This window comes from Apis mellifera, linkage group LG8 (assembly GCF_003254395.2).
Source record: "Apis mellifera strain DH4 linkage group LG8, Amel_HAv3.1, whole genome shotgun sequence".
Taxonomy (NCBI): domain Eukaryota; kingdom Metazoa; phylum Arthropoda; class Insecta; order Hymenoptera; family Apidae; genus Apis; species Apis mellifera.
Genome location: NC_037645.1, coordinates 12,300,328 through 12,327,185, shown reverse-complemented (window position 1 = coordinate 12,327,185; position 26,858 = coordinate 12,300,328). Strand labels below are relative to the sequence as shown.

At 25.7% G+C, this 26,858-nt stretch overlaps 2 protein-coding genes across 9 annotated transcripts in view; both read right to left on the bottom strand.

Annotated features, from left to right (window-relative positions):
- Nucleotides 1–192: 192 nt before the first annotated feature.
- Nucleotides 193–2,272, bottom strand: LOC551104 (alpha-ketoglutarate-dependent dioxygenase alkB homolog 4). The gene is made up of 5 exons (XM_623500.6): nucleotides 2,029–2,272; nucleotides 1,683–1,808; nucleotides 1,280–1,372; nucleotides 719–1,140; nucleotides 193–405 (listed from the first exon to the last, which is right to left on the bottom strand). Exons 1-5 carry the CDS (start codon nucleotides 2,128–2,130, stop codon nucleotides 258–260), a joined length of 891 nt encoding a protein of 296 aa, XP_623503.1. The 5' UTR covers nucleotides 2,131–2,272; the 3' UTR covers nucleotides 193–257.
- Nucleotides 2,273–5,312: 3,040 nt separating this feature from the next.
- Nucleotides 5,313–26,858, bottom strand: part of LOC410101 (trafficking kinesin-binding protein milt) — a 28,495-nt gene continuing 6,949 nt past the window's right edge. For 3 of the 8 annotated variants that reach the window (XM_006569779.3, XM_393589.7, XM_016913576.2), the window contains 11 exons: nucleotides 23,332–23,436; nucleotides 22,502–22,606; nucleotides 9,109–9,185; nucleotides 8,587–8,962; nucleotides 8,200–8,435; nucleotides 7,878–8,068; nucleotides 7,554–7,796; nucleotides 7,034–7,371; nucleotides 6,543–6,890; nucleotides 6,234–6,433; nucleotides 5,459–5,947 (listed from right to left, as the gene is read on the bottom strand). In XM_006569779.3, coding sequence (XP_006569842.1) covers nucleotides 5,459–5,947; nucleotides 6,234–6,433; nucleotides 6,543–6,890; nucleotides 7,034–7,371; nucleotides 7,554–7,796; nucleotides 7,878–8,068; nucleotides 8,200–8,435; nucleotides 8,587–8,962; nucleotides 9,109–9,159 — 2,472 coding nt within the window. In that variant the 5' untranslated portion in view covers nucleotides 9,160–9,185; nucleotides 22,502–22,606; nucleotides 23,332–23,436. Of the gene's footprint in view, nucleotides 5,948–6,233; nucleotides 6,434–6,542; nucleotides 6,891–7,033; nucleotides 7,372–7,553; nucleotides 7,797–7,877; nucleotides 8,069–8,199; nucleotides 8,436–8,586; nucleotides 8,963–9,108; nucleotides 9,186–12,758; nucleotides 13,082–15,747; nucleotides 15,988–17,387; nucleotides 18,582–21,238; nucleotides 21,447–22,501; nucleotides 22,607–23,331; nucleotides 23,437–25,019; nucleotides 25,155–26,858 lie in introns of those variants that run through there. The other 5 variants (XM_006569778.3, XM_006569776.3, XM_006569777.3 and 2 more) reach the window with 5 other exon arrangements.

Sequence of the window (26,858 nt, the reverse complement as noted above, 5' to 3'; positions counted from 1 at the left end):
ATCCTTTTTTTTTTTTTTTTTAATTAAAATTAATTTCTATATGTTATTTCAAATTCAATATTTCCTTAAATATTATAGAAATTTCTATTGTTTATATAAAAATATAATTGTAGATATAGTAATATATATTATCATATGTATATATAAAATTAATATATTTCTATAATACGTAACATATAATGTGTATTTAAATATTTTGTACAAATTAAATATATATTTTATTGGAATAAATTTTTTTTAGATTTAATTACATTTTATCAAAAAACTGAAGCTCTTTTTAAGAGTTCTTTAACAACTTCATTATTTGTTGAGTTACATAAATATGGAGGGGTTAATTCGCGATAAGCTAAACAAATTCGCCTAGAGTTTATATCTTCTCTTAAAACACAATGTTCCCATTTGTACCTACAAAATAAAAGAAACTTTAGTATTTGTATAAATAATACAATAAAATTCATAATTATTACATTCTATTTTATTCATTTTATATTTAGAATATTTTTTAAATGTTTATATAATGTTTAACTAAATATGTTATTAACATTTTAATTAAACATAACTAAATTTTTATATAAATATTTAATAAAATAAAATAAATTATTAATCGAAATATATTTATAATTAAAATAATTATTTCATATAATGATATATTCCAAATAATTACAATGTAAATACATATATTTGAATATAATTTTAAAAAGATGTAAAATTTATTTACCTTGCAATACCATAAAGAACCATAAGAGATCCTTCTGGCATTGGGAGTCTTACAATGATATCTTCATTTTCATTTTTATTTTTTACATCAAAGCCTTCAATTGTTGAGGAATATTCTATAATACTTTTTAAATTGTACTTTGTATCGGGACCATGATAAGAACTCATTGTTAAAACTGAATCACCTATGACATTAACAGTAACTATTCTTTCACCCCAAATCCAGCAATCATCAATATGTGGATCTATTGAAGCTCCTCGTATCGGATCATATTCTAAAGTACATTGTTCTACCGTTTGAAAATTATTAAGTATAGGAATTTCAGAAAATTTTTGTTGCACAAATTGAGTAGATTTTGGAAAACCATTGAAGGAACCCAATTGAAGTTTTTTCTTTTTGAAATTGCATTTTGGACCAAAATTCTAAATGTTTTAAAATATTTTTAGAATTAATTATCTTTAATTCTTTTATTAAAATTTTATTTATGCTTCAAAATATGAGTATAATAATTTTTGTAACAATAAATATTCTTTCTATTTCTAAATTATTTTTATATAATACCTGTTTCCTTCTTCCACTTTGAGAAGCTTCCCAAGGTATTTTTTCAAGTATATTGATCAATGAATTAATTTCCCAAGAAGTTAAAAAGTCTAGCTTCATAAAAAAATAAATATAAAAAAATGATTATTAAAATTACTTCTTAAGCATTATATATATTTAAAATAGATAATAATAAAAAACTTATTCTATAATAAATTGAAATTATTATTAATGCTATTTGTAAAGAAAAAATACTTTTTATTAAATTTTCTTTGTAACAAGATTTTTTTTCTTTTCTCTAATAATCATTTTTATTTTATAACTTGATACACTGATAAATATTTTCAATTAACTTGAAAAGCAAAATTATTTATATAATAATTTAAGTAAAAAATTAAATAATTAAAAAAGGTATAATAAATACCTTTATATAAACACCAGGAAATTCTATAGCAGTTCCTTGGTGATTTGGATGACTTTTATAAAGATCAAAATTCCAACCAGGCCATGCTTTTTCACAATATGGACAATATACATAACTAGAACATTTCTGAAATATTATGATTTATAATAATATATCAATATTATAAAAAAAAAATTTAAAATATTACAATGTACTACTAAATAGTAATAAAACATATATTATTTGTTTAAATAAAATTTATTACATCTCTATATATTTATTATATATTACATCTAAAGAAACATAAAATTTGCATTAAACAAAGAACTAAAATATTAAAATTTACTCTATATTTAGATAATCTAACCTCAAAACAAGCCTTTAGATTGGGTTTTACAATCTTATATTCCGTTTCACATAAAAGACAAGATCTTATTCCTTTACAACCACAGGGTCGTATTGTTTCCATTTTTTATTTTAATAAATTTATATTAATGATATTAAAGATATACATTATAGCTTTGATAGAGAAATGATGAAAAATTCAATGAAAATCAATTGATATTCGATATGTTGTCTCTAATCATAAGCCAAAAGTATAAACAGAGACAATAATGAAAAAAAGATAAAGATAAAATAAAAATTGGGAAATCAGCGCCATCTCTTAAATGTTTCAAGTGAAACACAAATATAGACAAGAAGAGCAAATAATAAAAGGAGGATAGAGATAGAGTAAAAATATTGAAATTAATGCCATCTTCAGATCATGCCGTAAATTAAACACAAAAAGAAAGGAGAAAACAGAAGATAGTAAAAAAAAAGAATAGAGATAAGGCAATTGATTATCATCACCATCTTTTGAACAATCAAAGATTATCTCTCAGACAATTTCTTCAAAAAATCATTTTTTTAATATTACTCAAAATGATATTGATGATCAACTTTTATTCTATTTCTATTCTTTTTCTATTATTTTCTATCCTTTTTTTTGTTCAATTTATAGTATTTTAAAGATAGAGAAATATTTTCAATATTTTTATTTTATTTTTATCCTTCCCTCTTCTTTGTTTTATTATTTGCCTCCTTTGTTTATATTTGTGTTTCATTTGCATTCTAAAGATGGCGCTTATTCTCTAATTTTTATCTTATCTTTATTCTTTCCTCTTTATTTTTCTTTATAAGTATATAAATACATACATATACTATATTAACCTGTATCTTTTAGTATATATGAAAATGAAAAATAAAAATATCAAATAGATAATGATAAAATGATAAATAAAAAAGTTATATCAATAATAGATAAAAACACACGATTTAAAAATCATAAAAATTTAATAATAATAATGTATTTAAGAAATTCATGGTAAAAATGATTTTTTAACAATAATATTGACATAAAAAAATTTAAAGAAACTGCAAAACATCTTGATTTTTTTTTCAATTTAATTTATTAATCAGTATTTCTCTATGTACAAGACTGCATTTGCTAAATATTCCTTTCTATGATACAAGATAAAGGTCCATTTACTAATAAAATTGAATCTCACCATCAAACTCACTCGATACATTGCAATCAATTTTTTTTAACCGCAACAGATTAAAAAAAAGAGACGAAACAAAAGGAAAATCCAGATTACTATTTACAAAAATAATTGATCGATTAATTATTGGTCAATTTATCTTTAACAAACAAAATGCTCAATTATATAAGTATAAATAATTAGTCAAATTCAATTTTAAAGTAGTAAATTACTTTTTTTTATCGCCTTCAATCAATACAGATGAAAAGCATAAATCAGTCATTAATCGTCGATTCATTATTAATTATTTACAAGTTATTATTATTATATAAATAATCGATAAAGAAATAGAATATTTCATTTTGATCAATAATTAATCGACAATTACGGAATGACTAATTATTTAATTATTGATACTAAATGTTAAGTCTTTTATAAAAGACGAACAATAGTAACACAATTAATTAATTAATCTAAAATATAATAAATTTCTATAATTAAAAGAAATTAATACAACTTAAAGCACCCTAAAAATTCTAATTTTAAAAATTGTGCTCCGACTTATAAAATTCGCTGCGATTTTCTTTGTTTTTAATATTTAGAATAATCATATTTTCTCATCGCAACCTATATCATTAGAATATCAATAAAGAAATTAATTTATTTTTATCATGATTTTCTATATGTGAAGTCATTTATATGCTTTTACGTGCATTATTGATGTTGCTTTTTTTTTTGTTAACTTTCTCACTTTTTGGACATTTTAGCATAAAATATGAATGAATATATATTAGTAAAGTAAAGACATAAATTTGATCAATTTTTTTTCAAGTTTTAAATATTAAGCATCAAAATAATGATTTTTTTTCAAATATTTTAATTAATACGAAATTAAATTCAAAAAAAAAAATAAATAAATAAATAAAAAAAAAAAGAGTAATTTTACGTATAAAATTTCCTTTGTTACTTGAGGCATAGACAAAATGATAAAATTACTGATAAAAATCATATTAAATGATGTATCATTTCATATCACATGATTGCAAATTCTAAGTCATTTTTAAATATTAATTACTACACCATATATTTTCTATACAATAAAAATTAATTCACATAATAGATCTTTCTATAATTCACATTTGGTTTTTCTATGTTATGTATAAATTAATGATTTTAAATTAACTTTCCGCGCGCGCGCGCACAAGCCTATAAATTGATCTTCACCAATAAATATTCAAAATAATTATTTATAAGATTTTTTTGTTTTCCGACTATATAACGCTATACAATATTTTTTTGCATAGGAATTACTATATAAAATTATTTAGAAAATAATCCAATCAACGTGAAACGATTATTTCATAAAAATAAAATACATAAGTTGTAAATTTCTTTTTCAATTTTTAGACGTCGGAGCGTTGAGAAAATGTACATTTAAAAACATAATATGTACATAAATGTACATTTAATAACATATTTATAGAATTGGATACTTTATAATACTGGAATTTTAGAAGATAAACTAGTTTTATATTTTTACTTGAAGATTTAAGAAGTTTTAAATTATAGATTTATATTTTAAACAATATAATATTTTAAATATTTTTCTGCATTCATGCAGAAATCTAGTATTAAAAATAAAACTTAAAAAAAGAAGAAAAAAAAAAGGCATAAAGAAAAGATATTAGCTATTATAGGAATGTTAAATTAACATTTTAAAATATATGCGCCATTCGCATATTTATATTTTACAAAACTGTAAATAAGTAAATATTTTTAATTAATATTTTCATATTATAATTTATATTTATAATTATAATTTTTAAAAAAGAATAAAAAATTAATCGATCATAATCAGACTTTTAAATTTGATACAAAATATTGTATCTCTATAATACAAACGTATATATTTTCTTTTTTGTAAAATACTACTATAAAATAAAAGCATATTCGATTTATTTACAGTTTTACGTATGATTAACATTACGATAAATATATACCGTATTTTATTTCGTTTCTTTTTTTTTTTTTAAATTAAAATTAAAATTTTCTATTTATCTTAATTGTATCCGAAAATAGTTATGTAAATAGAAAAATTTATATAAATTTCATTTATAATTTTTATCAATTTTTTTTTTATAAAATAAATTTAATCCAGATGAAACGAAGTAAATTGTCCATTTTATCACCGCTCCGACAATTTTTTTATGTTCTGTTAAGAATTCATCTGATTTTTCTTAACGTTATTTACTTAATGCACAACAAACAATAATTTCAAAGTAAACCACCCTTTCGTCCAAAAAGAATTGCGCTAATAGTTCCCAAAGCGGATTGCGCAGGAGATTCTTTTGTAACCGTAACAGGAATCGCAGGTGTAACCTGTCCAAGATCAGGTCTCATAGCTCTAGCACCAGTTCTTCTTTGTCTATTTGATTCCCTGCTTGACGTAGATTCATCTTGTTTCTTGTCAATTATTTTTCGTTTTGTTGACAAGGAATTACTAGCCGTGGAAGAAGGAGAAAGTTTTTCTTGACTTCCACTTGAAGACATGGAGCTTTTTAAGAAAGTTAATTGAGCCATAGGACTTTCAGTAGTACGTCTGGTATATAAAGAACCTTGTAATACTAATGGAGAAATAGAAGAGCCAATCGTTGTAGATGACATTATGGTGTCAATGCCTATTCTTTCAAGTTTTTCAACTAAACGAATACTAGTAAGAGCCTTTTTGTCTGATCTAGACAATATGGTTCGTTTCCTCTTTGTCTGTTAACAAAATATAAACGATATTAAAATAAATTATAAATTAATATTATTTGTATATTACTTTATATAATACTTTTAAACAATAATTTTTTAGGAATAAGATTAGAAATTTTAAAAGAATGAACATATGAAAAATATTCCCAATAAAATAATAATATTTTAAAAAAAGATTCATTATAAAGCAAGTAATTATTTCATTATTTTATATATAACTATAATCAAATTAAAGTATAATCAAAATAAAATAAAGTATAAAATTTTTTTATTTATAAATATTTTAATATACCTCAGTCTCGCCACCAAATGTTCTCTTCAATAATTCAGCTCCACTAGATAATAATCCTAAGGAAAGTCCACTTTCTGGAGTTGGTGAATCAGATCGACTTTCTGGAGGACTAGCATCAGGACTATTACAAGGCGTTGCAGTAGGTGTAAAATTCCTTTCTCCACTTGGAGTTGCAGAAGAAGGTGTAACAGCTTTTATACCTATTTTAATACATTAATTTATTTTTATTATTAATTTGATTATGACAAAAAATATAGTATTTTTATAAATTAAATGAAGGAAAAATTTTCAATTTTAAACAATAAATACCTCTTTCATTTAACATCTTTGCAAGTCCAAGAGTTGTTGAAAATGTTGAAGTCGAATTCCTTCTACTTAACGTTCTTGGAGTGCTCATACCAGAATTTAAAGCACTACTAGGTGCAGTTGCAACTCTACTACCCACAATACTTGGAGTGACACTTGTATGATCATCAGGGTGGAGAACTGTACTATTGGTGAATGTATAAACGGAACCTGTATCTTGAAAGAGTTTTCCAGGATTAGTGTATTCTTCATCTTCTTCGAGGTCGCTTAAAGTAAAAGTAACTAGGCCTAAATCTTCCAGGCCACGACCTCCTCGTGTTTTTACTCCTGGTCGTTCTTCTAAAAGACCACCTTAAAATAAAATTATAATTTGATTTTTTTTACGTTTAAAAAGTTGTATTTGAGAAAATGTAATTTACATATATATATATATAAAGCTACAAACTAAATTGATATATAATTGGAAATTGAATTAAAAAATAAAAGATTATTACCTAACGTAGGTGTGGCTAACTGAGTCCAATGATGTAAAGTTTGTGAACCTTCAATAGGTTTCACTATTTGTAATTTTTCAGGTATTCTCCAAGCATTTCCACCATAACCACTTATATTTCCGCTACTTCCCGTAGACATAATACTATCTGGAGTTCTACAACCAAGAGGTACGAAGGTGGAAGGTGAATGAGCTCCTGCATCATAATCATAAGTATATCCTGTACCAGTGCTAAGACAAGCGCGCCTCGTAAGAACTTCTGCAGGTGTTAATCTACGAAGTGCTGCCTCCAAATCTGCTGCACCAGGAGCACCTGGTACTCCTGTTTGCTGAGGTCCTCTAAAAATGTATAAAAATATTTATCAACTTATATATTTTATAAATTAATATTAAAATATTATTATAAATAATATGATTATTAATAAAATATATATAGCATAATTTATTTTTATTTAATAATGTTGTGTTAAAAAAATATTAATAAACATTGATAAATTAATAATAAATATTAATAAACTCACGGATAATCTTCAGAGTCCGTAAGAAGCGAACCTTCTGAATCACTATGTCCAGTGGAATCTAAGCTAGGAAATGTTGATGCCATGGGTCTAATCTGTCCACAACTCATTCGTGGTCCAGCAGAACCGCTGGATAAAGTTGATACTGTCATTGAACCTATTCGTGGGAATTGATTTGCATCAACTGGATAAGATGTACTTCTTGACGCGCTTCTCACTGTTTCAAATACTTTCTTATAAGTTGGTCTGTATTTAAAATTAAAAACATGAATTAAAATTTCGTTTCTATTAATATTGGATAGTAAAAAAAATGAAAAAAAAACATACATCCTGTCAGCGCTGATACCAGAATCTAAACTGAGTTCAGAATAAAGAGATGATTCCAATTCAGAAGCAATGGAATCAGGTTGTGGAACAGCACCCATTGAAGGGAACAAAGATCCTCCTCTAACAGTTGGCATTCCTCTTTTTCTTTGTTTTCGCAATTGATCTTGCGTTTCCGCCAATAAATTCACTACCTTATAATAGAAATAAAAAATTATTCATTTATCATCGCTAATGTTACATCAGATTTATTTGATTTAAAATTACTTTTAACGTTAATATCATTTTATAAAAAGAATTAATGAACAGCAATAAATGTACATACTTCAGCGTATCGATCTTTGAATTCAGCCAACTCGTTTGCAAGATTATTCTGATTATCTTTGGTGATGAGCAAAGTAGCTCCCACCTCGTCATGTTCGGCCATCAATTGTGCCAATCTCAATTCCGTTTCAGCTAATTTTGCTGTTAAACTGACGATTTGTTCGTGTTGTAATCGATTTTCCTCTTTTTGTCTATCAAGTTCATCCGTAATTCCATCCATCTCCATGTTTGCACTAGCTATATACGTAATACAAATTATTTATTTATTTATTTATCAATTATACATTATATTTTCAAGATCTAATCGACATTAAAAAATTTCTACGGGTTACGTATACATGCGAAAGAAAAATAAGAGAAGACAATTGCTATGATTCATCAAACTAACCTAGTTGGGCGGCAATATCCTTGACAAGTTTTGCTTCCTGCTCTTCCGAATTATCAGCATCGTGCATTAATTTCGCAAACTCTGTTCTTAACTGTTTATTCTCATCCTCGAGAGAACTGATCTTTTTCTGCATCATGTCAAGATTAATCCCACGAAATCCGGTGGGCGTACCGGCCTCGGAACTCGATTCTTCGGCATCATTTGTCAATATTTGAATCAATTCTGTCTTCTTCGCGAGTTCGTGCGTAAGTTGCGTAATTTTTTCATTAGCTTCTTTCAAATCGGTCTCCAAACTCGTGACAGTTGTTTCAAGTTTTTGATTGTGCGACAAAAGTTCTTTACCGATGCGCGCGGTCAATTCCAAGTCCTTTTCTTTCTGCAAATTAACAAGAGAGACAAGAGTTAACCTATCTCCACTCTCCAACACATCTTAATTCTCCATATAATAACAATTCTGTACCATTCCATGCATTCGCATAATGCATGCACGTATGTTACATTATATCATATGATCATATTTACCTCTTCTAGAAGCCTTGTGACTGCTTCTATGTCATTATAGGTCTTGGTCATTTGGCTCACGCGGTTGCTACATAAAACTGAAACGAGAAGTAATTGTTCGTGCGATAATTAATTATATAGAAGGAATATTTAAGAATAGAAGAATATGAAACAATATGCATGTAATGTCAGCATTCTAAAATAAAGAAGCAATAAACGAAATAATTGTATAAGCGATGCAAAGGACAACGACAACAATAATAATAATAATAATAATAAAATATCTACAAAAAAATTATTATGTATTTGTCGATATAATAATAACGAATTTTGTACGTAACACAAAGTTCTCCCTGTACATGAATCAATGAAAAATTTGCTAAAATTTTATATGGAAATTAAACTTGAATCTTTAGGGAAGGTGCAAATAAATATTACACAACGGTTATTTATTATTGTATGTAATTGTTACATGTTCCTTACATTTATTGACATTGAAAATACCATTTACAATTTTAACGTAGAATTTTTTTTTTTATATATCGATATATAAAAATCAAAAAGTTGTTTATTACATTTAAACAATTATTTATAAATTTATAATTTCTCTAAAATTAATAATATTGTAAACAATTTCGAAATACCGAATTCCAGTTAAAAATTAAAACTTTTCTGTATATTCTTATGTCGTTATGTCTATTTGAACAAATGGAAACAGAAGAAAAATATATGATAACAAATATATGATAAATTGGTTTAGTAGATTTTTTTTTATTATTGATTTTATTATCTACTCTGATCATTTCTTAAGAAATAAAAAAAAAAAAAAACGCTTAATATCTTTAACAACACAATGAAACAAGCAAACGCATTCAATTTTATTTTAACGACTTTTCGAATTATAAAGAAAAGAAATTAATCCCTGATTACAGTGCTTCCATTGAAAAGCGTGCATTTTACATCCGTAATAATCAGCGTAACTTGTGACTTGAGAATTTGCAAGACAAAGAAGTAATAAAAATCAAAATTCATTATTACACAAATTAAGATATAATTATATCATATAATAATTACAATTAGATGATATTATTATTATTAAATTTATTTATATTTACATTTGATTGAATCAATGTTATCCATAATGCCATATATAAAAAATATATCTAATTCCGTTTAAAAATTTTAAAATAATTTTCTAAAGCAAAGAGTTAATATCGTAATAATCGACTGTAGATAATTCAGTTGTATCATTAAAAACTCTATAGTATGTGTATGTGCAGAATTCGCGATTGTAAATAAGAATAAAATAATTTGTGAATTAGTTAGGAGAAGAATAATCCAATGTTTTAAATAGAACGTTAAATATTTTTCGAATAAGATTTCGTTTCCAAGAAAAATAAGTTTGAAATTTCATCTAGTATATACACCGTACTGTATCTCGATTCGACTAGTATTACAGTATTTGTATAGTTAACGACTCGACGATTGCAAGCAATTACGAATGCAAAAAATCCATATCGTACACATATCTTACAAATATCGCACATTTATTCGTTCGTCCATTCATCGATTGCTCGCATGCGATTGGATGTTTTTGATAATAAAGTGAAATATGTTTATGATACGGTGCTTTGTACTTATACCAAGGTGATCGAAAATAAAAATAAAATTGTGAGAGAGAAACAAACATTTTTATCCAAATAACGCAATATCTTTGTATTAATTACGATATGACGAGCAAAGATTTTATATACTTTCTCATAAATGCAGTAAAATTTACAAGATGAATCTAATATTCTAATATTTGCACCGAGGATAAGATGAGTGAAATGTAAACATATTTTGTAAACACGAGCAACATGAGAATTCTATTTGTACACAGTTGGATAAATCGAATGGAAGTAAAAGCCATTTAACGGATTGAATTTCCAAGTTGTTTTTCTTGAAAAGGAAACTTGATGTAAAGATATGTACTAAGAATTCATTTTTGCAATGTGTAACGCAAAGTGTTACAAAATATCCAGATCCAGAAGGTTAAACGATTTTGACGTAACGATTAAAAAATAAAAATAAGAAATATCCTTATTCTTTCCACTTTTTTCCCCCCTCACATTACTTATCGGTAATTTGTATTACAGAAGAGACGAAGATTCATAATGCATACCAAATGAATACGAGGAATAAAATTATTGTTCCGTAATATTTAATTTGAAGAAAAATTCAAACAATGTAAAACAATTTTGCTCATCAATTTTCTTAATAATTGTTTAAAATGTAAATTTCAAATTGAAATCTCTTTATTAGTGAAATAAATTTATATGAAATTTTTTTTTTTTATCCTTCACGCGAGAATTTTATGACTTAATATATTCTGCACATATACACATATATATGGGGAAAAAAGACATAAAATTGGTAATAGCACAAGAAGTTCTTAAAAAGAAAACCTTTATAACCTTAAAGAAAAAAAGGTTATGAATGGAGTTTAAAATTAGAAGGTTGAAAGAAGTTGGGCGTGAACTCTGGTGAAATGACATTGCTCTTTCACCCTTTCATCGTAGGATATAAGCACACAAGGTCAAGATCAAACGGTAAAGAAACAAATAGAAAATGTGAAATGTGGGCACAGCACGCAAGTGAGTCACGATCGTTCCCGTGAAAAGCGATCTAAGCGACGCGTATTTTCGCCATTTCACGATGCTGCCCTCACCGTTAGTTTCTCGAACAATTTTTCTCAGATATTATATAGTCTTTAAAAACAATGCAACCAATTTCATCGCACAACATGTTTATATCGTAGCAAAGATAAGATAATAAAAGATTACTAAATCCTTTGTCATACAATTTTTAATACACTGCAAATAAATAATACCGTTTATCGATACACTAGATGTAGGAAAATACGAAAATAAATTTCAATCAAGATCGATTAAAAACGTTATTATGCATTATTACATACCATATGTATATTTAATGACAATTTTATTATTAGAAATTTAAATAAAATATCGAGTTCGTATCTCTAATTTTAAATAATTACGTATGATTTTAATTTATTCAAATATATATATATATATATATATATATATATATATATATGCACAATATTTTCCTTTTTCAGAATTATTATTTCGATATTGAAAAATCTCGAAACAAAGTATATGTGCATACGTGTACCAACTTATAGAAAAGGAAAGCGAATATTATATACATCGTAATGTGCAGAGTTGGGGCATTAACCTGTTGAAAAAAGTAACTAGTTAAAAATTTCGAATAAAGTTATTTTAACAAATTATTTATTAAAATACTTAAATAACACTTATTCAACGATTATTTTCGTTGACATTACAATTATTATTATATTTTAAACGATAAATTATCGAAATAATTTTACAAAAAATAACTTTACTCGTAATTTCAACTATCAAATTTTGCCCATCGCTTGTAGTGTGTAATAATCAAGTGTACAAAACGTTATAACTAAATGTAACAATCCAATGATCAAAGAACTAACTTATTTTCAGTAGCGTTGTTGGATAAATGATAGATTGCTCTAATTGAAAAGAAAAAAAAAACGATTTTGAAAAAGATGAATGAAAAAAAAAAAAGAAAAAGAAGAAAGAAGCTCAAGCCATTTGAATATTGGCCCCTGACACGGGAGAATTACTGACAGGAAACGCAGGTGCAAGACGGCTCTGTTGGAGAGGAAGCCAACAGGAATATCGGCGTGTGTAATCCGGTGCAATCGGTACATCCCCAGCAGCGTGCAGGTATCCTGGAGGAGGTGGGACAATTCCCATCCAGAAAACTTTCGTTTCCCGGCAAATCCTCGTCGTTCGCGGGTCTGATGTCTTCGTCGTACTCGTAAGGATCATCCTCTTGGAGATCTTGTTGCTCCTGGTCGGAAGATTCTTCCGGTTCCAGGAGCGTATCGTTCGAAACGGTTCTTTCTTCCTCCGCCAGGATCGGCCACGAACCCAGGGAGGATCGGGAGCAATGGCTGATTTGTTAGCTGTATTTATTGATTAATGGGCACACATTCTCCAGGACCTTCTCTTTCTCTTTCTCTCTCTCTTTTTTTTTCTCTCGTTCCGCTTTTGCTTCCGATCTCGATTCGTTACAATTTTGTTTCTCTTTCTCTCGAAACTATAGGTACACGTGCAGATTTTTCTATTTTGCATCTATCTTCGTTCTAAGAATCTTCGATTTCGTATCATTTATATTTCTACAATGGTGTTTCGAAATATGTTCTTCAATTTTTTTTTTTTTTTTTTTTTTTTTATATTAGTTATTCATCGATCTCTAGTTTCATTCAAAAGTATTGAAATCGTGTGATCTTTCTTCATAAGGCTCGACGAAGTATATACGTAGTTCGCAAAGATAAGAATTAATAATAATGAGAATATCACGTACGTGACATGTGCGTATATACAACAGATATTATTCTTTGTTCATCATAAATACACAGTAGTTGTGTAACCTTAATTGAAAATCAACGAAACACGAATGACACTTGTTTCCTATGAAAAAATTCTTGTTCATATATAGATACAGAGTGTAAATATTTTTACTTAACAATGCAAGAAAAGATGTTGAAATTTATAATTTTAACTCGTGAATTTTTAACATTTATTATAAAATAAATTTATCGCACTCTGAAGTTAAAATTGGTACGATATATTAGATTTAGAATATATAGATATATAGAATATATATAGAATATATAGAACCTTCATAATTCGACGGTTGGCTCATATTTTGGCCATAGTCGGTTAGAGAGATGACGGAGATTAGATAAGGCCTGGTACGGATCGTTTTTTCGACTCGGTCACCGCAATGCGACTCGTGTTTTGAAAATTGGACAAAAGTTCCTCAACCCGATGGAGGACGACGCTGTACATGTTTTCTAACGATAAATGAACATTTTTCGAAGCATCATTATACAAAGAGAATATCTATTGCAGCAAGAATGTTTTATAACGTACTCGTTTAATAAAGGATCGAATAGTGAAATATGTTTTATCGTTTGTAAAATTAACAATTCTTTTAATTCTAATAAATTTTAAAGCTCGTTTATTTCGTCGAACTATTGAATTTTTACTACAACTATCGTACAATTGTTAATTTCAAAAATTCGAAAATTTCGCTGTTATAATTTTGACGTAATTTTATCGTTTACGAAGGCCCTGGAATTATAAAATATACTTGGACGAAACGACTCTCAAAAGGAATCGCGGCGAGCGAAGAAACAAAATTTATTATTCGAAAGTGAAAGTTAAAAAAGAGATATATTTAGCAACAAAAACAATTCTCGTTGATCTCGAAGAATCAAAATCAAAACCACAAAAAATTCTGACGTAACATCTTAGACAGAGACGTCGCAGGTGATTATTGATTTTTCCACGAGCTCAAGCTTGCATAAGAGTAGAGCATTGAAGTGATAAACCGAGACTATGTTACTCTCTCATCTTTTATTTATAGGAACAAAGATTCAACTACGCGACACAGCATTTACATATGCGACTAATTTTACATTTTATCGATAATATTCCACCAATGCGAATCTTGAAATCCAAGATATCTTTTTACGTATTTTATTTTAATGAATCGGTGTTATTCGCATAATTTAATGTAAAAAAAAAAAAAAAATTCATTCGAAGAAAAATTTAAATCGTTAAATATTATACAATATAGGAATTGGAGAATTTATTTCTTATACAGAAACAATAAAATAATCTTTCTGTAAATAATGATACGAAATTATTTTTAAGTAATCACCGCACAATGCATAACATGCACCAATTTAAAAATTTGTATAATGTTTCGAAGACATTTGAATTTCAAATAATATTTTAACAATTGTTACGATTCATTAATCTAATCATACTATTACGATGAAAAATCTACAAATTATGTAAATATTTTTAATTCTAAAAATATTACATTAAATTATTCATGAATTTCTAATAATAACAAGAACTAATAAAATGTTTAGATTCTTTTCTAGATATATTTATTACTAATTTATTGTGATAAAACGAAAATAGTAACGAATATTGTAAAAATAATTATTACAAATATAAATAAAAAAAAATGTAAATAATTTGAATATAGTATCTTGTATCTTAGAAATATTTTATGTACAATTATGTGTATACACTAAATTAACCATTATGATATGAAAATAAGTTGATTAAAACTAATTAAAAAAATGTTTATTGTTATCTTATATAATCATAATAGAGAGTATCTATTTCTAATTAATTATATGTTAGTAAAGAAAAATGTAAGTAAACATCAGGGGTTAAAGTTTGAAGCTTTTAAAAATGGCGTCACGTTGCGAGGGTTACGTAGCAACGTTACTTTAAAAAAAGATAGAAATAATAATAAAAAATTTACCATCATATTTTATAAAAAAACAACCTAATCAAAACATTCTACACATTTATATTTATTTATATTTGTAATTTCCTAATTTGTTAATATTCCACTTGTTGTGTAAATGAACCATAAAATTTAGGAATCGTCGTCCAAGTATATTTTACGATAAAATAAAATTGTAAAAATTAATAACTATAACTAGCAAACGGGCTTAAAATTTGATTGTGCTTTATACGTATTATTTGAAGTAATTATTTTAATTTTAAAATAAATACTTACCATTCAGCACATTAATTTTTTGCCTCTGACGTCAGAGGTTCTACCGGGTACATTTCACTAATTTTCTTGAAATTCTTTAAGTTTAACGATCAATTGTTCTCGTAGTCACTAGTTAAAACACTGATCAATAGTTTATACGAGTAAGATTAAGAAGGTATTACTTCTAATTATTAAAAAATGTGAAGAAACTATGAAACGAAACGCACGACAAAATCACTCCGGCGCCATGTCGCATAACTGTCAGAACAAGCTGCGCGGGCATAGATGCGTACAATGCAACGAGAGGGAAATTTAAATTGTGGAAAATTTATAGCGATAAAAGTTTTTCTATCTGATGAATGTCAAATAAATTTCATTTATATATGAAGTAGTAGTTAAATTTTGTTTCAAAGCAATAAAAATTTTGTATAACATTTCCATAACTTTTAATTTTATTTAGAAAAGTAAAATCTAAAATATCAGTTGCAGAAGTTTAAGAAACTATTTAGAAGTTATATTATATAAGACTTGTATGTAATGTAGCCAACGAGTCAGATTTAAAGACTGTAAACAAATATATATAAATATATATAATGATAATAATTTAACTGGAACAGAAATGCATTTAAATATAAATTATTAAATTGTGAGAGTATTATATTATAAAATGTAAAAGAATATCCAAGTAATACAATCATACGTATATATAGTATTAAATATATGCATTATTTACGATATTTTATACATATATTAATTACAAATCCCAGACTATTGACAATATCTATTGCAATATTGAATCAATTTACTCAAATTATCGATACTATTTTTGGAACTTATTAAACTAATTGACAAAAAATTTGATAATTTTTAAGTCCATCAAATATATTAATACACGACAACGATAATAATATCCGATATTGGATTTAACAAATAATTGTATATAATTTAATTATTACGATTTTTTTTCTCTTTTGAATCGTTTAAAAATTTTAACATAAGCTTTAGCTTAGTCCGGACGTACTATTAATAGTAATCTACCAAAATTCTGTGGCACGTTACCTTGGAATTAAAATTACTATATTTTCGCTTACTTCTTTTGCAATTTCTTTTTTCAATATTTTTATAATCAAATATATGTATATATATGTATGTATATATATATTCCAAAATTTCATACTAATACAGATAGTGCTATAATATTTATTATATTAATTAATTATTAAAATTAATTTTTAATATTATATATTAGTTGATATTTAAAATCCAAATTATTATTTTTTAAATATAATTTTGATTAAAAAAAAAAAAAATTACAAAGATACTCGATCAACGAATTCCAAACGAAAAAATTAAACGAAGATAGATAAAGGAAAATTAGATCATCGATTTAAAAATAAAAAAAAAATCGAAATCGCGTTTCTTTTCTTCCCGTAATTGATTCCCCGCCACGCTAATCGAGAAAAGATTTCCGCGACGTTAAAAATTATCCTTATTGTTCCTAGTCATTTATTTTCCGAAACCGGACATCATTTAAACATCTGACTGATTTACGCCGGTCGTATTTTCCATTTAATATCTCTTTAGCCGAAGTTTTTTTCTCACAACACAGTTAGGATGAAAGAAATCGATGTAGAAAAAAAAAAAAATTATCGATATCCTACCTCGATTAAGAAGCATCGTTCTAATAACCCTGATATAAATCTTTCCATACTTTGTTCTGGCAACGTGAAACAAGAAATCCGAAACGACCCCGTTCCCCTCGTGGATATCACTCTCCGCCAAAATTTCCTTCAACGCCTCCACCCGCTCTTCCGGCGTGCTCTCGTCGCAAGACGATTTGCTTTCCAGACACTCGACCACGCTGAAATCCTCCCACAATTCCGATGAATCATCCTCGAATTTGCTCGAGGATGATCGAGCATCGAAGAAACCGGAAGTGTCCAAGCCGGCGTACGACACGCTCAAGGCCAAATTCGCGAATGTTGGTGTTCGCGGGGAGCTTATTTCCAATCTCCAAGGAGAATGATTCCCGTGTTTCTCTAACTTTTCGAAACAAGTTTGCGATACGTCCACCGCGGAGCCACTCGTCTCGCTGTTATTTCCACCGATGGAATATTCGTTCAAAACATCCGACGGATCCTCGTCGCTGCTTGCCTTCCAATCCCCCCCCTCCGCCGCGCCAATTCCCTTCGACGAGCGTCCGTCCTCCCCGGGACAGTTTTCAATCTCCAAAGAGGAATCCTTCAGATTCCATATAGCCTGCAAATTGGGATATCCATCCACGTTATCCTCACTTTCCCACGAACAACTTCCCTCAACATTGATACATTCCGAAGAACTTTCGCCGCTTCTCGAAAGAAAATTATCGTGAGAAATTTCGACCGTTCGCAATGACGGGCCTCCGCCGCTCGTTCTCTCGGGATATCGCTGCTTTCCAGGCTGCTCGACAATCGTTACCTCTTGCGCGCGACACCTCGACAAATTTTTTAACGATTCTTTGTTGATCGCCACATTTCTCTTAATCGTTCTTCTCGAAGAATCATCATCCTCCCTCGTTTCTTCTCTCTCCTCTCGATACCTTCTTGTTCCCGCGCACGAAAATCCTTCAAACTTATCGCTGAATTTCTTCCAATATTCTTCCCGCCCGTGCTCGTTACTCATGTCCCCATAATCAGATGCTCGATCTCTAAACGATCGAGGCTCGCACACTTCTGTTTATAAAAACACTGTACACATAGCACTATACTTTGTCCTTCGTTTTGTTCACCTTTTCGATTAACTTAATTTTTCTGAATTTCTCTTCTCACTCGCTTTCGATCGCGATAAATATATCTGGATAGGTTAGGAACGATATACTATCAAATAATCAAGATTATATAATAATGAATTTTCGTGAAATAATGTTAATTTCTATAAGTAATGTGTATATATATATATATAATTATTACAAATTGAAATTATTTTCTACAGTGAAAATTATTTATTTTTTACCACTTTATCAAAACAAATAAAATTCCCGTGTTTTGAGAAAAACATCGAGACACTGAAAATAGATCGAAGGATTATTTTAAAAATTTAGATCGATAAGAAAACAATCGATTGGAAGTTCCAATGTATCAACTCGATTAATTGATAACATTTATATAAGTCATTAATAAAAACATTAACTTATTGCGAATCAAACAATGTATAATTTTTATGATCGGATAAAATTAATTCCGACGCGATACGAGGTTATAATACGAGATTAATAATAAAGTAAGAGAATTTTATACGCATATTGTAATAAAATTAAAAAATTAAAAAATTTTTTTGGAATGGAAATAAATTTCTCGTATAATGCGAGGGACAAGAGATTGAAGTTTGAGAGACAAAATCATGATTTTTATCGATGATAATTATCCTATTAAAAATTACTAATGAATTAAATTGATTAAAGAATATAATATTGGGACGGATTTTATAACATAAATTTTATATATTTTTGCAATTCTAAAAAAAAAAAAAAAAAAAAATATAACGCAAAATTTTTATGCATGTTGATTAATTACGATCCATCGATTAAAATAAAAGCAATGAATTGATGTGAAAAAATTCTGCCAAAGAGTTTCGAAAACAATAAACCATTATCGTACTTTTTCTGGGTAGTACTTAATTTGCAGATTATTTCTATGAGAAAGCGTTGAACTTATAAGAGAAGAAATACCTGAAGAATTATATAGCTTTTCTTAATTGATTGTTTCATTATTATTGCATAATTCCGTGGGAAAACTGAATATAAAATTTGAAAAATTCATATTATTCATTTAACAATGAATCGAATTATCGATTAAATCATTTTCTCTGTTGTATTTTTCAATTTTTAATTGCTGTAAAAAAATATTTAAACGAATGTCAAATAACTCTACGTGTTTCAATATTTTATATATTCAAAATGTATATAATAAAAACAAGCTTATTGTTATTTTAGTTATATTGAACATGTGTTCATCAAATATAATTGACGTGAAAGTAAGAATGTTATTTTCATGATAGAACGTAACGATTCGCATCGTAATTGTATATTAAAGTTTTTCTTTATAAAAACGTTTAAATACATAAAAATAATCGGAGCGAAAGAATACGTTGATTAATGCAACTAACAATACGTTATATTTCCACTTAAGCACTCAAATCACGAAAATGACCTCCATATTCGTGAAGCATTTTAATAAATTGCACAATTATTAATCTTGTTAAAAAAATTATTTTATCATCTATAATATTTATCCAATGATTTTTCTCTTCTTCTTTTTTTTTCCTCAAAAAATAAAAAATTAAAATTGATTCCACTTTAGATCATAATATAATTTTAACTTTTTTAATATCACTTATCATTATTTTTCGTTTAAACTTTTATGTGAATAATAATTAAATATATGTATGTGCATAAAAATTACCCAAGATGAATTTGTAATTGTGTAATTTGATTAAATTTTATAAAGCAAATAATTTTTAATCAATTCTTAATCAAAATTAAATAGGAAAATATCTTTGAAATGTTGTGTTAACAATGATTTGTTTACGGAGATAAAAATGTCTCAATCTTATATAATATTGATAATATCGCTATAGATATTGAATTTGCTGCAAAGTGAAATTAAAGTTAAAATTTAAATATTTAAAACTGTAAGGCATAAATATTTCAAATAAAATATGTTTTAAAAGTAAGATGTATTATTATGAAATCGATGTATAAAAAAAATATTATTTATATCATAATAATGAATAATAATAAATTTGAACTTGATTTAACTCGCAATTCTATTATAGATATTGACGAAAATTAATATAATTTTTTTATAAACGTATGTTCATTTTTATTGTAAAATTTAAATAAAATATGTTATTTTACGAACCTAACCTAATTCAATCCAAATGTGTTTTAGAATCCACATTTCTAAAACATTTTTCATTACATAATTAAATTTCACGAAAGACATTTTTTTAAAATATATTCTTTAAAATTTTAATAAATCATTGTTAAAAAAGCATATATTAATTTATCTCATCAATTAAATAAAAATGTTACTTTTATATCGTGTTAACCTAACCTAATCGTGTAATAGCTTCACGTATCTTTTAATATTTTAATCTTTCAAAAATTCTCTAAATTAAATCGGAAAATTATTTATATTCCCGTTCATAAATACAAGATATTTTATTACAAAAGATAAATAAAAATTTGATAACGAATATTTTTAACGTAAAAATACAAAATTAACGAAATATTCTATTCACATATTTAATATTATCAATTCTTGTAACAATAACACGTTAATATTATATTTTGTAACAAATTTCCAATTTTAATCTTTAATTTTATTACGAAAATTAATAATAAACAAAATATCTTGAATTTTCACTGTAGCATTATTTCACGAAAAATATTTATGAAACAAATTTATGTATAATTTATGTATAAAATTATATAAAAATATTATCTGTTGTAATAAATAAAAAAAAAACCTACGCGATAGATTTTGAATTATACATCATGAATAAAAATTTGTAAAAGGAAAAAAAGAAAATGTATTAACACTTCACTTATAATTGTCACTTTACAAGATTTATATCACTGTTAGACTCTTTGATAAATATAACGTGAAGATAATATGTTATTTTGATTAATAAAAGATTAGACGAATTCTTTTTTTATTTTTTCTTTTTTTTTTTTTTTTTTTTTTTTAATATATACACAATATAACAATGGAGACGCAGAACGTCCTTCCAACGTGGAGGACGAGCGGCGACTAAAATACACTATGGACTATGGAAGTTCCAGCAGCACTGCTGGGTCAAGCGCTCTGATTGGTTGAGGACTCTTCCGGAAAATTGTTATGATTGGATATTCGAGAAAAGAGCGCCTAATTACACGACTCGTTATCACAAAAATATAAAATAATATTTTATATAAGAAAAAAGTATTTTAAGATATGTAAATATTATTTTTTTATTATTTAAAATCTAGATAAAGAAATGGAAAAATATTTAAAATTTTACGAGTTATTAATACGAGTTATAAAACACACTATTATAATCATATAATTTTCTAACAATACATGATTTAGAAGATAAAAAAAGATACGTTTATATATGAAATATTAGATTATTGACTTTAGAAAAAAATATATATATATATATATTTTAATAAAGAAAATTTAGTAAAATTTATTTACTAAAAATTAATATTATGATATAAAGAATCGATAAATAATGGAGGGAGGACAATTCTTTAAACAATTTGATTATAAGCAAAAACTTGGAAAACAGAACAGAAAATAAAGTATTCAAGCAATAAAACATTCAAGAATATTATCGCAATTTAACGATAACAAATGAACGATAAAGGTAAAAATTTATCGTTTAAATTGTTAGCTTATCAATAAAAAAAAATAAAATGACTAAGGCATGATTTATAATGACAATAAATAACTACAATTTTCTATGAGAAATTCTGAGATGAAATATTTGAAAATTAAGAGTTAAAACGCGTTCATTTTCTGATTACAAATTCTTTTTAACGTTACATTAGATTCATAAAAAATGAATTATGAATATATTATATTATTTATTATATCATCATATACCAAATATATGAATATGATATTATTTTTATATAAAATAATAATAATACATTATATATACTTACCAATATAAAGTGAAACTTGTCTAATATATATAGAAAGAGAGACAGAGAGAGAAATAATAAAAGATGATATAAATAATTACTTACTAAAGTAATTAAGAGTCTCCCGGATTTGATCCGGCGATAATTTCAAATCAGTGTCGACAGATTTTAGGGCCGGTGATGGAATGAACCAATCAGCGTTTTCGTATCCTATAAATAATAAATAATAAATAATATCATATGATGAAAAATTATAATTAAATTTAAAATTGTATTGATGTGATGTTATTGAATAAAATAATATAATAAAAAAACAACTACCAATTTAGAAACAAAAATTGTAAAAAACATTTTTCTTACTAACCAATAATATAATTTTCACCACTCTTTTGAACACAATTATTGAATCTTTACTTCTAATTTACATAGCATATATAATTGAAAGAATCAACACTGTTGTTTCAAAATATTTATGTTCATTTATTAAATATGTGTGTAAAGAGTTTAAAAAACAATTCATGAAAAAGGAACTAAAAAAATTTCTATCAAAACTTTGTGTGCAATATGTATATTTATTTTATGCATTTCTTAGCAATAACTTTTAAATTACATTTAATGTAATTAATCTTTTTACATACATTTAATGTAGTTTAATGTAATGAAATGTAAATTGATCTTTTTATATTGTATTTCTTTTACAATACATTATTGCACACAAATATTACATATTGCATAAATTATATTAAATAATTTAAATACTTTTGTTTTACAACTTTATCTATAATAAAGATTTTTTTTTTTTTTTCATATAAATATATTCGTGAAAATATAAATTTAAATATCATTTGAATTAATATATTTGATACAAATGATGAATGATGAATACATGTCTTACGTCCTATTTACTTATTTATTTATTTATTATTTATATTTACCTTGGAATTGAGTAAGAGTGTCAGCTCGCAAACGGTACCTAGGTATTTGTTCTTCTAGCAAACTGATGATCTCAACTTCTGGTAATTCACCTCCACTGCAGACCTCTACAAAAAATATGATTTCATATTTATATTATTGGTATTAATTTATTTTACTAAATTCAATAATTCTATTTTTCATAAAAAATTCTCTTAAAATTTTGTTTTTCTATACTTTGTTATATAAATATCAATGATACTTTATTCTTAATATTAAATTTTCATTTCATCAAGGATTATCACATGCAAATTTTTAATTATTTAAAAATTATTATAGTAGTATTTATTTATCAGTGAAATGTTTATTTTAATTTTACCGTTTATTAAAAATTCTTCCATTTTATTTCACAAAATACATTTATAATATTTGCTTTAATAAATTTTACAATATGTTTATGAATTTTATTTTTAACTTTCGTTAAAGAGCATTAATTTTTTTTTTTAAATTATTCGATTGGAAAATTTTGAAAAGAAGAAAAAGAAAAAGAAAAAGAAATTTAACATAAATATTATTGTATTTATTGTATTTATTAATCCATTCGAAGCGAAAATATTGAAAGAAATGAAATTGCGAAGTAACAAAAGAATTTTCATTGTCAACGAGAACTGTAATTTGAGAAACACTGGCGTAATCGATTCTACTGCATATTGTCAAGCTAAATTAACTAGAAATACAAAGCCACTTATACCAATGCTCAATCTGATAGACAACTATGCCTGCTGGCAATAATGTGCGTAATTAATAGAGTGAATGATTTTTTCGTTTATTTTTTTATATATTGATATAATAATCAATGCATCTTTTTTTAATACGATTCAATGTGATTCGAAATAGGAAGAAACTTTCAAATTCCGTTTCCAATGGTATCAATGCAGGTAAATGTAAAAATTGAAAAAAATAATCTCCAAATATATGCAATCCTTATATGTAATCTGAAAATGAATTAAACAATGGATTCAAATTAATGACATGATGAATAGGTATAGTTTATATATATTGTTACAAAAGTTTGTAATTTTTTGTGACTTATAAACGAATATATATATTACAATTATATATAAACGAATCTTTGATTATTTTTTATGTAATAAGTTATTATAATAAAGTTTAATATAAAATTATATACTAATTATAAATTTATAATTATTTCAATTGGAAATATTTATTTTTAATAATTCCATTTTGATAATATTTAAGATATTTAAATATGTATTGTATATAAAATATTAATTAATGTAAATAATTGAATATATGATTTATTAATTACCATCACTTTTTAAATATATTTTAAATATGTTTTCTTCAATTATATAAAATATAAAAAAATATATATTAATTTTGAATATCAGAAAAGTATTTTTCATTTTATAAGAAAGAAAAGATAAAGTGACATTTATCACTATATTCTTTTGAAAATACTTGTAAGTTTATGTAATGTTCCCGGTGCTGCCATCTAGTGGCGCCGTTGTGAAATAAAATATATATTCAATCTCATTCGATAACAAAGCTAACATTTATATCGTCATAAAATATAACGAGAACACTTTTCGAAATTTTTTTATAAAACGAAATAAACAAATGCAATTTAAGATTGACCAATATAACATTATTTTGAAAGGGAAAATGAATGCTTTACAAAATTTCGTACCATTTCTCCATTTGTTAAGAATGCCTTCCTTTTTTTCGAGAATTTTTTTAAGCTTTGCAGGGCCATTGGGCCGATTTTCACTGCTACCTAGGTACATAATCTTTAATTCCAATCAATTAATTTCAATTTCATTTTTGTACTTTTTTGTATTTTCTTCAACACAATCATTCGAATATTTAATATTTTGTATTTAAAATTTTTTTATCACGTATATTATCCTATTATTATTTATTTATTCACACATATAAATTATTAACATATTTATATCATTTTTACATTCGTCTAAAAGTTTAATCTGTTACAAATGTTATTCTGCGAACGAATGTACTATAAATGTATTACTAGGAATGACATAACTATATAAATAACGAATGACATAACTGTATAAACATTAAATAAGAACTTTCATAACACGAATGTATTAAAAAAAAAATACAAAACTTTATTTTTTCACCATAAAAAAAAAAAAAAAAAAAAAAACAGAAAAGTGACAAAGAAACACGTATAATGTTATGAACACGAATGTATTAACACCAATAAGATGGAACACGCGCACATAATCGTAATTATAATTTCATAATCGATGGATTATAAATATTATTTATAATTCCACAAAACACTTTTAACATTTTCAGAAGGAAATAAAATTATCAAAATTTCGTATCACAACCGATAGTTTACTTTACATAATAAAAAAAAAAAAAAAAAAAAAAAAAAAAAAAGAAAATTAGTGAAATCAGAATTCTGGAGAGTCGAGGAAACGATCGCGCGGATTCGCGACTCGGGTTAGATCTTAGCGCTTTAGACAGACGGAACAAAATAGCACAAATCTATTGGCTTGCAGCCAATCTCGTTTCTTTACGAACCCCAAATAGATCGATTGAAAAAAAGATCGATTTCCATAAGTTTTTACTCTCGACAGTTTCACTCTTATTTTTTTTTTTTTTCATTTCAATCATAATTCTATTCAAATAATAATCAAACGTGTTAAATCTAAAATTTAAAAATCAAAATTTTTATTAAACATCTGAAATGATGTTGTTTACATATTTTAAATATAATTTTCAGAAATTTTATTTATAAAATTATAATTCTTTTTTTATTATTATCAATATAAATAGAATAATTGAAAATTCAAAAAGTTTCGAGTTCAAATTATTTTTCAACCATCTTATTGCAATAATTTACGAAAGGTTGAACTTCGTACAGGAAGATCAAAATTTTTATTTTTATATATCGATTTAACCAGTGAAATTAAAAATATCTCTCTCTCTCCTCCTTGACCTCTTTTAAACGAAATTACAGATGAGAAGAGATTTTTATCTTTCGATTCAACGATAAATTAATTAATTGATTAATTCTAATTATTTTAATAAAATAAATAGATTTTAAGTATATTAGGAGATTCGTTAAGTGATCGACCCTTTATAGGTCGGTTATTTTTGATGCCACGTAACAAAGTAACGTTGGTTATTTCGGCATCACCGTCAGAATTGTAAAATTATCTCATCAGCTGATTCAAAACACCGTATCCGTTTCACATATTCAAAACATTGCTTAACGAACGTTCTTACCTAACCTCACCTCACCGAATTAATATATAATATCGAATTTAAATTTTTTCAGATCTACGTTAAAATCCACGAAAAATTGTTCGTAAAAAAATATAAAATCGATATATAAAAAAAAATTTTTCCATCATCGTCTTTATCACAAATCGTTTCTTCACGTATAAAAAATGTAATATCGTTTCAATTTTTTTTTTAAATAGCACAGAGATTTATTTTATATATATATAAATGATAAGAAATATTATATGGAATGATTATAATGAAAAAA

Coding starts and splice junctions, on each gene's coding strand:
- LOC551104 (XM_623500.6), bottom strand. CDS start 2,130: ATGGAAACAATACGACCCTGTGGTTGTAAAGGAATAAGATCTTGTCTT. Junction 1,809..2,028: donor ATCTAAAGGCTTGTTTTGAG/GTTAGATTATCT, acceptor ATAATATTTCAG/AAATGTTCTAGTTATGTATA. Junction 1,141..1,279: donor AAAGTGGAAGAAGGAAACAG/GTATTATATAAA, acceptor TAAAACATTTAG/AATTTTGGTCCAAAATGCAA.